General features: G+C 38.8%; 1 protein-coding gene across 1 annotated transcript in view; it reads left to right on the forward strand.

The window, feature by feature from the left end:
* Nucleotides 1–14,432, forward strand: part of MRPS5 (mitochondrial ribosomal protein S5) — a 38,200-nt gene that overhangs the window by 18,485 nt on the left and 5,283 nt on the right. Inside the window, exons 6-9 of the mRNA XM_072333295.1 lie at nt 7,881–7,971; nt 11,123–11,169; nt 11,677–11,734; nt 12,393–12,455. Of these exons, the coding sequence (XP_072189396.1) occupies nt 7,881–7,971; nt 11,123–11,169; nt 11,677–11,734; nt 12,393–12,455 (259 nt within the window). The remainder of the gene's footprint in view (nt 1–7,880; nt 7,972–11,122; nt 11,170–11,676; nt 11,735–12,392; nt 12,456–14,432) is intronic.

The following is a 14,432-nucleotide window of genomic DNA, read 5'->3' on the forward strand; positions in this document are numbered from 1 at the left end:
CTTTGTGTTGAAAGCAATTGCATAAACTTGTTCCTTTAGAGTATTCTCATGTTGCTTACTTACTCCAGATGAAATTGCTTATAAGATTTGTCTCCCTTTCAGAGTTATCAGCAAAATCTTATTTGAAATTAATATTTAACTACTGTATTATTGGAAAAAGCATTCATGTCTGGCTGCTGCATTGAAAAGACTAATTTCTAACCGTGATCTTAGATCTGAGACATTAACCTGGATCTGTGTTCTCTGATAAATGCATAGCAAATCTCTGCTTAATGCAGATGTTGTGATCTTTCTGTCACTGTGAAAACGAGTGACTGTCCAATGAGTTGCTACGCGGTTTTAAATAAGCAGTGCCGTCTGTTCATCACTTTACCCTTGCCATTATTGCAGTTTGGCTTATTAGACAGTTGTGTGAAATTCTGCCTGTATTTTTAGCCAGTGTTGTGTTATACTGCTGTCTAGGAGGGGTGTTTGTACCACCCTGAATTCAGACTTCTGTTTAGTTTCACTCTCAGCATTTCATCTTGTGTTCCACCACCAAAGCTGACCTGTGATGCCTGTTTTGGAAGGAATCACACTTTCTCTGTACCACTACCAGGTACTGTCCCATATCAATCTGTATTTGTCTTAAAAACTAAGTTGATATTGAAGATCAACTTTGATTTGAGTGAGTGAAGTGGTACTGGTATGTACAAGTATAGATGAAATAACATACACCAGTGATGAATCTTTCCTCCCTTTTCAACTTGGGCATGCTACAGGTACCTTACTAACAGGGCATCTCCTCTCTAGTCACTGAATTCCATTCCCCATATTTTAAAGGAAGGGAGGGAACTGTCAACCAGAATCCTTCATCCTCCATGTAACAACAAAATGGATTTCACCTCTCTCATGTCTATCGGCTTCCAAAATGTTCCAGCTGTCAAGGGCTTGAAAACCATTTGAAGTGTTTTGCTGTCTCAGGACTTGCCATGTAGCTTACCAATTCTGACGTAACTTTTGCATACTTAAGTTAATGTGCAGTAAGAATTGATTTTTAGGTCATACTTCTTCTGCAGTTGTTACGGGCAAGTGTTACAACCTTCATGAGCCTTGTAGGTCACAGTGTTTTCAATTAATTGGAAGGTCATATTAGAGAGTAGTGGCTGTTCCTTTGTCACAGTGACACCTCCCAGTCAGCAGCCAGTTTGGATTGTACATTAGGTATTTACTGAATTGGGCTGTTCTGTATCTGCCTCATTATTTACAGTTAAATACATTAAATAACGAAAAACTGATGCCATGCAGCACTTCCCTGTGCTGTAGAAATCTTTTTCACTGCTTCATTATATCTGAATAATAAAGAAGCTCTTGAGGGGCAGACTAGGGATGTACTGTTATGATGTTGCCACAGATGTGAGAAAATAATAGTGTGTTTTTCAGAAGAATACAGCTGCAAAAATACGGGGGCTGCTCCAAAAGTAATGCCTCTGCTGTCATTATGTTGTCCCAAGTTATCAGAGTTGGATGTTGGCAGAATGGCAGTAGAGGTGGAACCTTCCCACCAATATTCTGTTACATGTCGTTGCTGTGTGACAGATGGCAGCAGAGGGGCAGTCTGACAAAAATGCCATCTAGCATGGAAGTGCAAGTGGAGCAAACATGTGGAACTGACTTCCTCCATTAGGAAGAAAACAACACCCGCTAATGTGCATTGATGCTTGCAGAACATTTATGGAGACCAAACAGTGGATGTAAGCACAGTGAGTTGATGGGTGATACATTTTGGCTGTGGCAACAGCAATGTGCAAGATGAACCATGTTCTGGATGGCCATGCACAGCTGTCACACCATGAAATGAAGAGCTTCCCAATGTGCTCATCCATGGGATTGCAATCAGGGAGCTGTGTTTGTAGCTAAATATTGGCTTTGGTGCATTGGAAACAATGGTGGCAGTGCTGCAATATGGCAAACACACAGAATCAGAAAGAACACCACATGCAAGTTTTTCTGTGCCTGTTGAACCAATATAAGGCTGAAGGTGGCAGTTTTCTTGATCATGTCATTGTCAATGATTCTTTTTTCCCAGAAGGCAAACAAACCATCAACTCTGACCACCACATTGCTGATGCTGACTAAGCTGAAGGCTTGAAGTTCTAGGGACAGGCCAGGGAAGAAGACAACCTTTCACTTGCAACACAATAACACCAGACCCTATATCAGTTTGAAGACTGTGGCACACATTGCCCATCTTAGCTGGACTGCCCTACCACACCCGCTGTATAGACTGGATTTGGTGCTTTGACTTCTATCTGTTGAGACCAATGAAGCAATACCAGGGGCTGTATATTGGTTTTGATTTTGTATTAACTTGTGCTGCTCGAAGTAGGTTGTTTGGGCTACTTGTTCTACCTCATCTCAGAGTGATGGAGGTGGGAAATCACCTCTGGGTCCGTTTGCTCCACACCCCTTCTTCAGCAGGGCCATGCAGAGCTGCTTGCCCAGATACTGTCAAATTGATTCTTTTATTCTGGTCTAAAATCACAGTGGTGGCAATAAAAAACATATAAAAAACAAACCCTATATGATAGCTTCTATTATGACACCATTTGCCTTGTAATGTGTTCAACATTAGAAAATGAAGCCTAGCAGTCAATAAGGCTGGAAAACATACAAGTTCAGTGCCCCCTTGGAATCTTTTACAAATGTGAGCTTTGTAAGGGTGAAGGTATAGCAATAAAGAATGTATTTTGTAGATGATGGGTATGTTTTTTCTCGTCTGACACTTAAGTTGCCAGCTGCAAAAAGTCTGTCTTTAGAGGGCTTGTTTTTCGTGTTCATAGCTTTTTGTTTTGCCACTTCTTTCTAGTAAAGATCAGTTTACTTGAAATTGTACCTGGGATCGTACCTTGAAATTGTACCTTGCAGCCTTTCAAGTAGCAGAATAATTCTGACGAGTGGTTTTTCAGTCAGATGGTTATGTCCTGCCTTTTTAAACTAGGGACACTTACTGGTGTTTAAATATTGATGACAGAAAGGCATAGACGTGATGGAAAGAAAAAAATAAATAAATCAGGTCAGGCAATACATTGTTTGCATAGTGAAAGGCCACAACATAAATACACTGGTACTGTCTTTAAAGCAAGGGCCACATTCTGCAAATGTGGCTGGAGGACCATGTTTTTGCAATAGAATGTCACCTGAACATACCTAGTCATTCGGAATTTAGTCCTTGGCAATTGTTGATCAGGACTGTGTGGGAAAGTTGGTTGTATGGAGACTCTTGACTTGGGACACTTTAGGAATGGAGACACTGGGAACTATGAGGCTTTCTGTGCCAAACTACAGACAGTTGTCCTACCTCTGGAACAGTAGCTTTATTTTTTTTCAACGACAAAAGTAGTGTCAAAATCAGAAGCGATGGTTTGTTGGGCCAAAGCGAAAGAACCGTGTCTTCAGTGTTTCTGAATGGATTGTTATAAAAGGTACATGGAACTATGGAGAGATAACGGTAGGTAATATGAACACAGGGAAGGTTTCTAACTGTATCGCTCTATAGTAATGTGTTTTGCATACATTGAACAACTATGAATTGACTAGATGTGACAGGGAATCATAAGTAGAATATAAACCTTAGTTTCAACTTTCTATGAAGTAGCGAGAAAACAGGTTCATGTGTATTTTCTTTAGGAGCACAGAATTATCTGTGGTAGTTTTAACACTTGTGACCAAAAGAACATTCCTTAAAGCACAGTCAAAAGCCTTTTTAAATCATTGGAAATTGTTTTCTAGGTGTTGTTTTTGTGAAGGGCACAATGGAAAAGGCTTGTTATGAAGGGAAATGCTGCTTGAAATTACGGTGTCTGAGATCTATTGCCTGACATCCTTGACTGAAAAATTATATGGTACAAGTGATACTCTGAGTAATAGTTTACTTAAAATGAGATGTTGGCACAAATGTGTTTTGGGGCTGTAGAGATGTAGATTTTGATTTTAGAACTGCAGGCAAATTTTATGCTCCAAGGATGATATCAGTGATGTCTTTTGACTGATAATGAAAGTTACCTGACAGTTTCTATAATGATAACATGTGAAACAAGCTGTTATAGGAAAGAACAGCAGCTCAGTGAGGAAATGTAAACGTGTGCTATAATTTCTTCGGGTTGGATATCAGGAAGAAGTTAACCACCAAGAGGGCAGCGAAGCACTGTATCAGGCTGCCCAGGGCAGTGACCATGGTACTTTGTTTGCCTGAGTTCAGGAAACATCTGGATGAAGCTCTCAGTCATGTGGTCTGATTTTTGGATGGCCCTATGTGAAGGATCTGGTGATCCTTGTGGGTCTCTTCCAACACAAGATATTCTGTGCTTTATTTGTTTTTCTGATGTTCTGGGGTTTTGGCATGCTACCTGAAACTGCAGTCAGACTGTGAAAAGGAAGCAAAACCATCTCAGATGTGATGTGGCTTTAAGTGGCTTCAATCATTGTAGCATGAAACCACATTGAGACCTACTCTGTGTCAGTAGGGCATTTGGATTGCATATAGTTATGGAAGAGGGTTTTATGCATGTGAAGGGAAAATTATCAGCACTAACCTGAGTATTCCTATAGTTGCTTTGCAATTTGGACTGATTTCTAACTTGGGTGCAAATTGTGCCTGGGTTTTATCCCAAAACCGTGATGAGTCGGTCTTTGTGAAAAACCCCTCAAGTATCTTATCAAAAACTTTCGTATGATTTGTTCAGTGAGAGGATGAGGAGTCCATTTATGTGTAATGGTTCTTCTGCTTATGGTGTGCAGTAAGCACACAGGGGATGGATGCACAGCAGACAGGATAACTGAGGCCTCCCCTCAGCCTCCTCTTCTCTAGACTTAATAAACCAAGGGACCTTAGCTGCTTATCTGCTCCTCATACATCTTCCTCTCTGGACCCTTCACCATCTTCATAGCCCTCCTTTGGATGCTCTTTAGTAGTTCTGCGTCCTCCTTATGTTTTGCTTTGCTACTGATTGAAGCAGCCTCATCACTTCAGAAGCTGGATCCAGAGTTGCAGGAGGTGGTGGCCATTCCTAACATCTCTAACACTGTTCTACTTGTTGGACCTGTGACCATAGCAGCCTGGCCTCAATTGGGCTACTAGCTTCATCTTTGTCTCCTTATCAGACCGTGCTGGTAATTAATATGAATTCACTAACTATTCCTTGAGGAGAGTAGCAGAAGACAGTCTAGTTTTCCTTCTGATGCACTTTGCCTGCCACTGTCCACCATGTGCATGCTTTCAAGGAAAATGTCTCACTGTCCTGTCACTCGTCAGCAGCACCAGTTTTGCCCTACAGCTAGTTTGTGCAATTTAAATCATAGAATTGCTCAGGTTGGAAAAGACTTCCAAGATCATCAGTCCAACCACGGCCTAACCAAACTACTCTAACAACCCATCACCAAATTGTGACCTTGAGAACCACATCCAGATGGTTTTTTGATGCTGCAGTTTTATGTTATACCTGAGAGAAGTTCTGTCACTGTTGTATGCATCTACTCTGTCCTTGGTGCTTTTCACAGAGAAGAAAAGGCTGATACAGCCACAATCTAGCTTACAGGGGTTTGATTTTTGTTTATAAGACGTGCAGTTTTATTACTTCCTCCTCTCAAGTGTACTGACTTCGGAAGCCTTTTAGCTGTGTGCCTCTATAGGATCACTTGCATGAAAAGGATTTTCTCTTAGCATCCTTCTCTTGTTTTATTTTCTATCACCTTGCACTTTACTATTGGACCGGAGGATCTTCTGCCGTGAGGTGTTCAACCTGCATGGATGCTCTCAGCAGCAGCAAGGGAATAGCAGTGGTCACAGGTGTGACCCAGAGGTGCCCAGGTTATGCTTTGTAGAAAGGAGGGCTTCCCATGGTCTGTTTGTCTTATCAGTCATGTGTTGTTATTTTTTTCTTTTTCACAAGAGGAAAACTAAGAAAGCATTGGGCTGTTTTCCTGTTTCTAGCACGTTACAGTAAGTTGTTAAGTGCTTGAAATAATGGTGGAAGGACTGCAGCATCCTTCCAGGCTTCTAACTCCACCTTTGAAACTTTGTTATCCTTAGGGAATGCTTGAGGTGGTTTCACTCTGCGTTTCAGATGGAAGAACAGTATCTCTGCTCTTGAAAGCCAGCTTAATCTGCATTGTTGGCACTGAATAATGGAAACGGAGGCAGTCAATTTGAGACACTGTGATTAAGTTTGAGCATGTGTGTTTAGGAATTGGAAAAAATTGACTTTAAATCTAGCTTGAATTGCAGTCTAGCAAATAAGGGTAATTGCATCTTAGTTTCAGTCACAATTTCAGGGTCATGCTGTTTTAAAAGTGGCAAGCTGTTACATTGTGTATTAATTAATTCCAGTGCTGCTTAATGATACGCTTTCAGTTGCATTGCTTTAACTGAAAAATGGAAGGGAAGCACTTCTGAACACACTCCAGCAGAGCACTGATCACTTTGATGTGAGGAGGCATGGGGGTGTGCAGAGAGAATCTAAGGACACAGTTGTTCCAGCAGCCATGGCTGCCTGGGTACATTATCAATCTCAAAAAACCTTTACAGCATTTCAAGAGAGATGCAATAGCGCTGATTGTGATGGGTGACTGAACACATTTTCCTTCAAAGCTGTTCAGAAACAGCTGACAAGTGCAGTTTTAAGAAGAGGCTACCGAGGAAGCTCATTGCATAGGTCTTTTCTGCCACCTTCTGGATAGGGTTAAGAATAATTTTGAGTTGATTACTACAGACATCACATTATTTATTCTTGACGGTATGCATGCCAGCCTTTCATTATGTAAAGTATGTGTTGAGATGCTCTGCACAAACTTCTGTCTTCCTCTGCCAAAAATAGTGTTCTTTCAGTGCTCCTGGAGAGAGCATCACTCTGCTTCAATCTCTTCATTATTCTTTTGCATTTTCTGTAAATAACCTATTTCCACAGATACTTTCATCGTACAGTGCTTGTGTTTTAGCATGCTCTTGTGACCAATAGGGTTGCAGATGGAATAAGAGCTTGGAGTAAGCAATTAGTAAAGCTGATCATTCTTTGAAGCGCTCTCTAAAGCATGCACGTTGAATTTAGCAATATCTTTATTTTAATAAAAGCATGAGTGGAATTTTTCAGCAGTACTTAGTTCTAATCTGTACCCTGTATTGTCGCTGGATTTTGTCTTATTGTGAATTTCGGTGAGACTGTTGAAGTCATATTGTAGCAATTTCCTTTCAAGTAAGAAAAAAGAACCACAGTAGGTTACTGAATTATGTATGGGGAAAAGTGGGAAGTACAGTTTAATTTCTACACTAACGATGAATATTTAAATTAGCACTTATTATAACATGGAAAAGCCATACTGGGGCTTCAGGAAAGTAGAAAACAAGATTTTGTTGGTTTTAGATGTATGCACACAAGCATACGCGTATGGGCATATGAAGAACTAAGAAATAAAAATGTTCAGCACGTACGTACCTCAGAACAGGTGCTAAATGGACAAAGGATCTCTGATAAGATGTTAAACCATGGCTGTCCAGCCTTTTGGCTTGCCTGGGCCTCATAGAGTGAGGAGGAGTTTGCTTGTGCTGCATATAAAATATAGTTATTGTAATGTTGAACTGTTAACTGTTGTACAGCTAAACACAACAGAAGTAGTGAAATAACTTCTTGTGTATCTGAGTACAGATTTTTAGTAGCTGCTATCGAATGTCTTCAAGCCAGCGTCCTGCTGCAGTTGATGCTTGCTGGCAAAGGCAGTGTATATTGGAACACTTCACTGCAAACTTCTAATTCCTCTCTAGCAAACAGAATCTCTCTAAAAATAAAGAAGATATAAAATACAGTTGGGTTGTGCTGTAATAAGATGCTTTGTGTTTCTTTCTTCAGGTGAAAAATGTGTTTTGTATGAAGGCGAAGGAAGGCAGAAAAAAATCAATACGTGCTTTAGTGGCTGTTGGAAATGGTAAAGGGGCTGCAGGTACGTGTGTGTGCTATATGGGAAAGATTCCTAATTAATCATTGCTTGTAACAGAGCTATTGAAGATGTGAGGATTTGAAGAAACATTGTATGCCAGAATAAATATATATTATAATATATATATATATATATATATATATATTAGGCTTTTTTCCATTTACTTTATTATTTCCTCCTTAGAAGTGAGGATACTGCTTTGTAAGTATTGCTGCTTTTAGTTACAAAGTAAGGACTGGCTTCCCGGTACTCGCAGGTAGCATGGACTGTCTTGATTCAGAACTTTGTCATCAACCTGTTAAATCAGAAGACCATGAATTTCCTTCGGTCTTTTTGGGAAGCTCTTCTTATTGAAGACAATCCTAAGGAAAAAAAAAAAGTCAGCAAAGCACACTTTCCCACAGATTTCATGTTTGTACTTCTAAGGGAAAAGAACACTCGTGGCTGCTTGAGTCTATTTCTGTAGTAACTTCAGTGATCTCATTTTGACCCATTTATAGGTTTTCTCCATTACAGTTTTTTGTAAAGATCTTTTCGGCAAGCAATTGAAAGTCCAACCGTAGAAATGTTCTCTATGGCAAAAAGGAAATGGGGCAAATCAAAAGAAATGTGATATTGTGAAAAATCTAATAATACAAGCTATGAACAGAGCTCTTTTCTTTCTCAGCATGGGATGGAGAAAGAATACTGATCAGAGGGATTCCATTTAGTTTTGTTCTCCTTGTAGCAGAAGTATTTAAGCACAATTATGCTGAACAGTAGCTTTTGCCAAGCTCTCTCTAGAAGTAATCATACCAAGAGGATCCCATCTAATATTATGGTACTGCTTCATACATTAGTAAGATCAATAAGAGCAAAGACAGATGACTAAGAAATGGCACATTGTGCCATGTTCCTCTCCTTAGAAGTTAATAAGTTCTAAAGTAAGTAATTGCAATTCCTACTTCAAGTAAAGTGCTTAACAATCTTGGCCAGAAGAGCCTTTTTGCTGATCAGGGTTGGGCTTTACAAAATAAGGGGAACAAGGATTTCACTCTACTGCAGCTTCTTAAGGGAACATATGCAGAGTAGATTTACCAGAAGAAATCCCCATTGGTTTAGCACTGTCAGTTAGCGCTGTTGATGAGGAAGTAGTTTGTGTTATGGTTACAAATTTTATGAAGGAGGAAATATCACTGTAAACCAAAACAACAGCAAAAACAACAAACAAAATGAAAGGGAGAAAAGAAAACAAAACTGAAACATTGGTGTGCCTTTGGGGTCCTGCTGATACATCCATCAGATGGATGGGATCCAATGTGTTTTCATAGTAGACAGGTGAAATTCAAGACATGGGTACACTTGGTGTTTTATTTCTTAGAAAATCACTTGTGGGATGTATTTTGAGCCTTTTAAATTGTTACTTTGATGTTTGTAATACATGCACTCTTTGTGCCAGTGATACGCCTGCCCAATAATAGTGCTGACCTCCTGTGTACTTGTTTATGTGCCAATTCTGCTTATTCTATATACACTTACCTTTCATGGGCTCAGTTATGTGAGGACAGGCAAGGCTGACAAGCAGGTAATAGTACTTCAGTGCAGTCACACAGCAATGCCCTTGTATGTGGGGTGTTTCTGGATAAATAATACTTAACAATATTACATACTGGTAAAGCAAAAAGAGATGTTCTGTAATGCAGTGGTATTAAACTTGTTGCTTTTTAAAATCTCTAAAGGCCAGCAGATGCTCACAGCTGAGGTAGGAGACAGCACACCTGGGAAGTGCACTGTTTCTGACAGGTTTTCTGTTTCTTTTTGTCAGTTACAGAAGTTTTTGAGCATCCTTCATCTTGCAAGAAGTGCTTTGTCTTAGTAGCCAGCATTTGAGAAGGGTCAGAATCCAAACGTGTGGGATAAATTGTCAGGACTGCTTGTAAGAGCAGTGCTAGTGCTAGCATTTAATTGTAACGCCGATGAATTGTAGAGGGATTAAAATAACTACAAAACTACCCTGTACTACAGTGAGTTTCCAGTTACGTTGTTTAGGAAATAGCATACATCTTTCACTGATTTCTTTTATGTAATTTTGTCTTTTTCCCCCAGGCTATGTTTTATTTAAGAAGGATCCTTGAATGTGCTAAGTTTTTCTCCCTAAGGAGATAGACTTCTTTATGTAAATACAAACCAATGTGCATTAAAATTCCTATTAGACCTCAAATAGACTCAGAGATAAGAAGCCTGTGCAGAATTAAAAGAAGGCTCTGCTTAAAAGAAAAAAAGTGAATAGCTCTAAAGTAAATAATCCAAATAATAGACAGGAATATGGGATGGTGACAGAGTGTAGGAAATTACATTTGCATTGTTATATGACTGTGCTAAAGAAAATTCTATTTTCAGTATACGTACAGAGCTTCCACTGTTGGATGTAAATAGGCTTTTTATGGTGAGCTTGTTCTCTGATGAGATGTACGTAGGAGCTTTATTAAGACAGCCTTATTTCCAGTTGAGTGCAGTTTTGCAGAACTTCATCCATTTGAAAGATTCAAATCTAGATGGGCTCCTCAAGGTGAATTTTAGCTACAATTCAGAGGGGAAGACGGGAATGTGTACACAGAGCACGGTGTGTCTCCAGCAGAACTCAGTTACTCTGAAAAGTTCTGCTTATCTTTTCTTTGCAACACTTTAATGAAACATTATCATGTCCTTGAAGGTGCACTTTAAGCCTAAGAATGATTGAGCTTGACCAAGTGATCTCACTTTTGGAGCTTTCTACTGTTTTGTGTGACTTCATTGGTAATACATTACTAATGAGCTGTGTGTGTGCGTAAAAGCATAGCACAGTTTGCTCGCGTTTTCTTCTGTGGGAGTTAAAAAGTGATGGACAGTTCCTGATATACACTGTGTGCATAGGGAATTTATCAAGTGTTAACTGACAGCAAGTGCTACCCTGGGCCTTCTGCTTCATACACTGTCAACTTCCAGACTTGTGGTGATGTCCTCGATTGCTTGCAGCACCATAATAGTTTGGATGCTTTCTTAGATCTCTTCCAGTCCATTTCTCCCATAATATCTACAATAAATTAGTGAAATTTAGTGAATTTTTCCCCCCCTCTTGTTTCTCAGGACACTGCTTCATGCATTTCCCAGTAATAACATATTTTTTGTCTTTCAGGTTTTGCACTGGGGAAAGCAGGTGACAGGATGAATGCTTTACGGAAAGTATGTTGATGAAAAGCAAGTGCAGATGTTTCATACCAAAATATAATGTGTTATATGTTGTTAAATTATTGGTATGTTTTTAGTCTACACAAACACATAAAGCCATGTGTGCATACAATCTGCTTATAGCATGGTGCATGGGACTTTCTCTTCCTTATGCATGATGACCTTAAGGAGACTTCTTTAGACTTCAAATATTTATTTATCCATCTACCTTAATTTAATTTGTGTTTCAGCAATTAACAAAACTTACCAAGACAGCAAAGCTAAAATGCACAGTTAAGTTGTTAAGTACCCTTTGAGGTCTTTTGAAATGTTCAGTCTGTTGGCAGGGTACAGTTATTAACTTGAATGTTTTCATTTCCATAAAGCTAAGTGGATTAGATCTGTCAAGCCTTCTTTCTTAAGTTCTCTTTCTTGCTTTTTTTTTCCTACCAAGACAACTAAACAGTGGTAAATTTCCAATGCTTGGCATAAAAATTCATGGAAAGCTTTCTTTTTTTCTAGGCAAAGAACAAAGCAATACGTAGCTTACATTATATAGAGCTGTATCAGGACCACACAAGTAAGTAGTATCCTTTTTGACTCTTCAGCTTTCGAAAAGCAGTGAATGCACTGCTAAAAGGTGATTGAAATTACTTGCAAAGTGTCAAGAGAAAAGTAAAACCTTTCTGGTTTAATTCATAGTATTTTTATTTTATTTGTGCATTACTTGGTTTCTTTAGCATGCTTCATGAAACTGGAACCTTACAGTGAACATCTTTAACCTTGTTATTTACGTAGATAAATGTTCAGCATAATGCAACTTTGCCTTACAAATATGCAATTGCAGTTATCCTTATGAGTCTGTTCCCTGACCATTAATATTTCACAATAATGAATTAGGGATTTGATTTAAAAACTAGCAGTGTTTTCCCCATGCTTTCTGTTCTGCTTAATATGAGCCATCTTGTCTGCAGTGAAGAATTCAGTATGCACAGGCTGAGTCACTGAATCAGATGTGTACAGCAGCCACCAGAGGAAGTCAGCTTGGGGTCCCTTTTGAAGCAGGAGGACTAAGATGGCAAATTTCTATATAGAAAAATCTAAGAACACCAAAGCCTGATGGGAAAATTTTAAGTTAAAAGCTGAGTTATTAAGAAAATCTGAATATAAAGAGGAAGGTAAAATTGCATCAGAACTTAGTTGTAATGCCCATGTTTTGTTTTTTTTCCCTCCTTTAGTTTACCATGATATTACAGTGAAATTTAAATGCACAAACATTCGCATGAAGAAGCAAAACAAAGGTAATTATATTGCTTGGAAATTGTTGGAAGTTTTATTAATCATCAACTGAAATTTATTTGATGAAGCTACATCTGTGCAATATTCATTTACCTCAGCATTTGGTAGATAGAAATGAATGATGTATCTCTGAAGATAACCAGTGATAACCAGTTGTCTTTCATTAGAAATACCTGCTGTTGATGACATGGCTTTATTTTTGTGAATCAGGGTTTGTTCCTTACCCACTGGTGGGAGCTCTGCTGGCTTTCTGCTGCCCTTTATGCTTTCCATTGCAGTTCAGAATACTTCTAGTCTAAAATAGTAGTAAATTGCTGTCAGTAGTTCTGAAATTTCCAGCTCAGCATGGCTGGTGTCAACAGTTCAGCACAAGAGAAGGCAGGCAATTTCAACTGACTTTCTGCCATCCCTTCTCACCTTCAGAGCTGTTGCAATGTGTGCTTTACCAGTTGTTGAAAATGATGGGGATACATCCAGAGCAACCTTGTAACTTGATGTCACCTTCTTCAGGATTGCAGTATAGGAATTCTTACCATGTGAAATAGTTTAGTGAAGTAATGGTTAGCTTATTTTCAATATGCTGCGATTTTCAATGTGACCTGTTTTGTGACCTTTGTACCTTCTAGATTCTTCCCGTTTTGAAGTCATTAATGGTGATATGAGGTCATTTTTTTGCATGAATATTTGAGTTAAACCTTTGCACATAGAATCATAGAGTAGTTTGGGTTGCAAGGGACCTCAGGGATCATCAAGTTCCAGCCCACCTGCCACAGGCAGGGTTTCCAGCTGCTAGATCAAGTGCTAGAAAAAGGTTTGATTCTATTGTTTAGCTTTACTTTTCTTTCAAGATGGATAGAGCTGATATTTCATAGAAAATGGGTGTAGTTTGCTACTGAGTGCCTTTAATTGACACTCTAATTTCAATATACAAACAGGAAGCAAATTCATCTATGTGACTAGTTGTAATTCACGTCAGATTCATTATGATAAGATCTAAATTGCAAGAAAGTGCAATGATTAACTCATTTATGAGAAACAGGATAGCTTTCCAGTTAGAGAACTGTTATTGTTTTCACCTACTTTAATTAATTAATTCCTGTAGCCTTTGAATAAACACTGACGTTTTTGACATACTCCTTGATTTTTTCGTGTGCCTGGTATTCTTCTGCACTGTCACATTATTCATATGAGAAGATTATTAATGTTCAGAGTTACTGATATATCTCAAAAATTTCTGTGGATTATCAGCAACTTTTATTAGATGACATTATTTTGATTCTGAGATTAGGTGTTTTTTGTTCATTGTGACAGTAAAATGCAGCACAGGCTTCCAAAAGTCTTTACAAGTCAACAAGAACAGCGTTGGTTGTATTCTTATCTACAGTTCTGCTTTTAAGGAGTGCCCACGATTGAAAATTGAGTAGTAATGACTTACAATCTTTTTTAGGGTAACCACTTTGAACTTAAGACTAACCTGCTATCTAAACTCGACTAGAAACTACATTGCAATTTAGTCTTTAGTATCATGAGGGAAAAACGTGAAAGGAGCAAGAGTAACACAACTGACCTATACATTTAACTATGCACTTCTAAGTAATGCTGTCACTGTTCAGTGGAAAGGAAGATTCTCATTAGATGCTGTTATTTTCTTTCAGTGATACACAGAATAAGACATACCTTCCAATCTCATCTAGTGTGGTGTTCCTGAGCCTCAGAAACAAGAACAGTCTACTAGTGCTACCTTCTAATTAATGTTACATAATCAGACTGTTGTCTTCTTTTCTTTCCATGTTATTAGTACCTTTGAGAAGCACACTACCTTTCTACTGCCTTCTGTTATTTCCAGGAGGCATCTTTCTGTAGCTCACATGTTACCACTGCCCTGTTCAGTGAAGCTTTTCCATTCATAGAATCATAGAATTGTTTGAGTTTGAAGGGCCCTTTTAAAGGTCATCTAGTCCAACTTGCTTGCAGTGGAC

Source organism: Excalfactoria chinensis, chromosome 3, assembly GCF_039878825.1.
Source record: "Excalfactoria chinensis isolate bCotChi1 chromosome 3, bCotChi1.hap2, whole genome shotgun sequence".
Lineage (NCBI taxonomy): Eukaryota > Metazoa > Chordata > Aves > Galliformes > Phasianidae > Excalfactoria > Excalfactoria chinensis.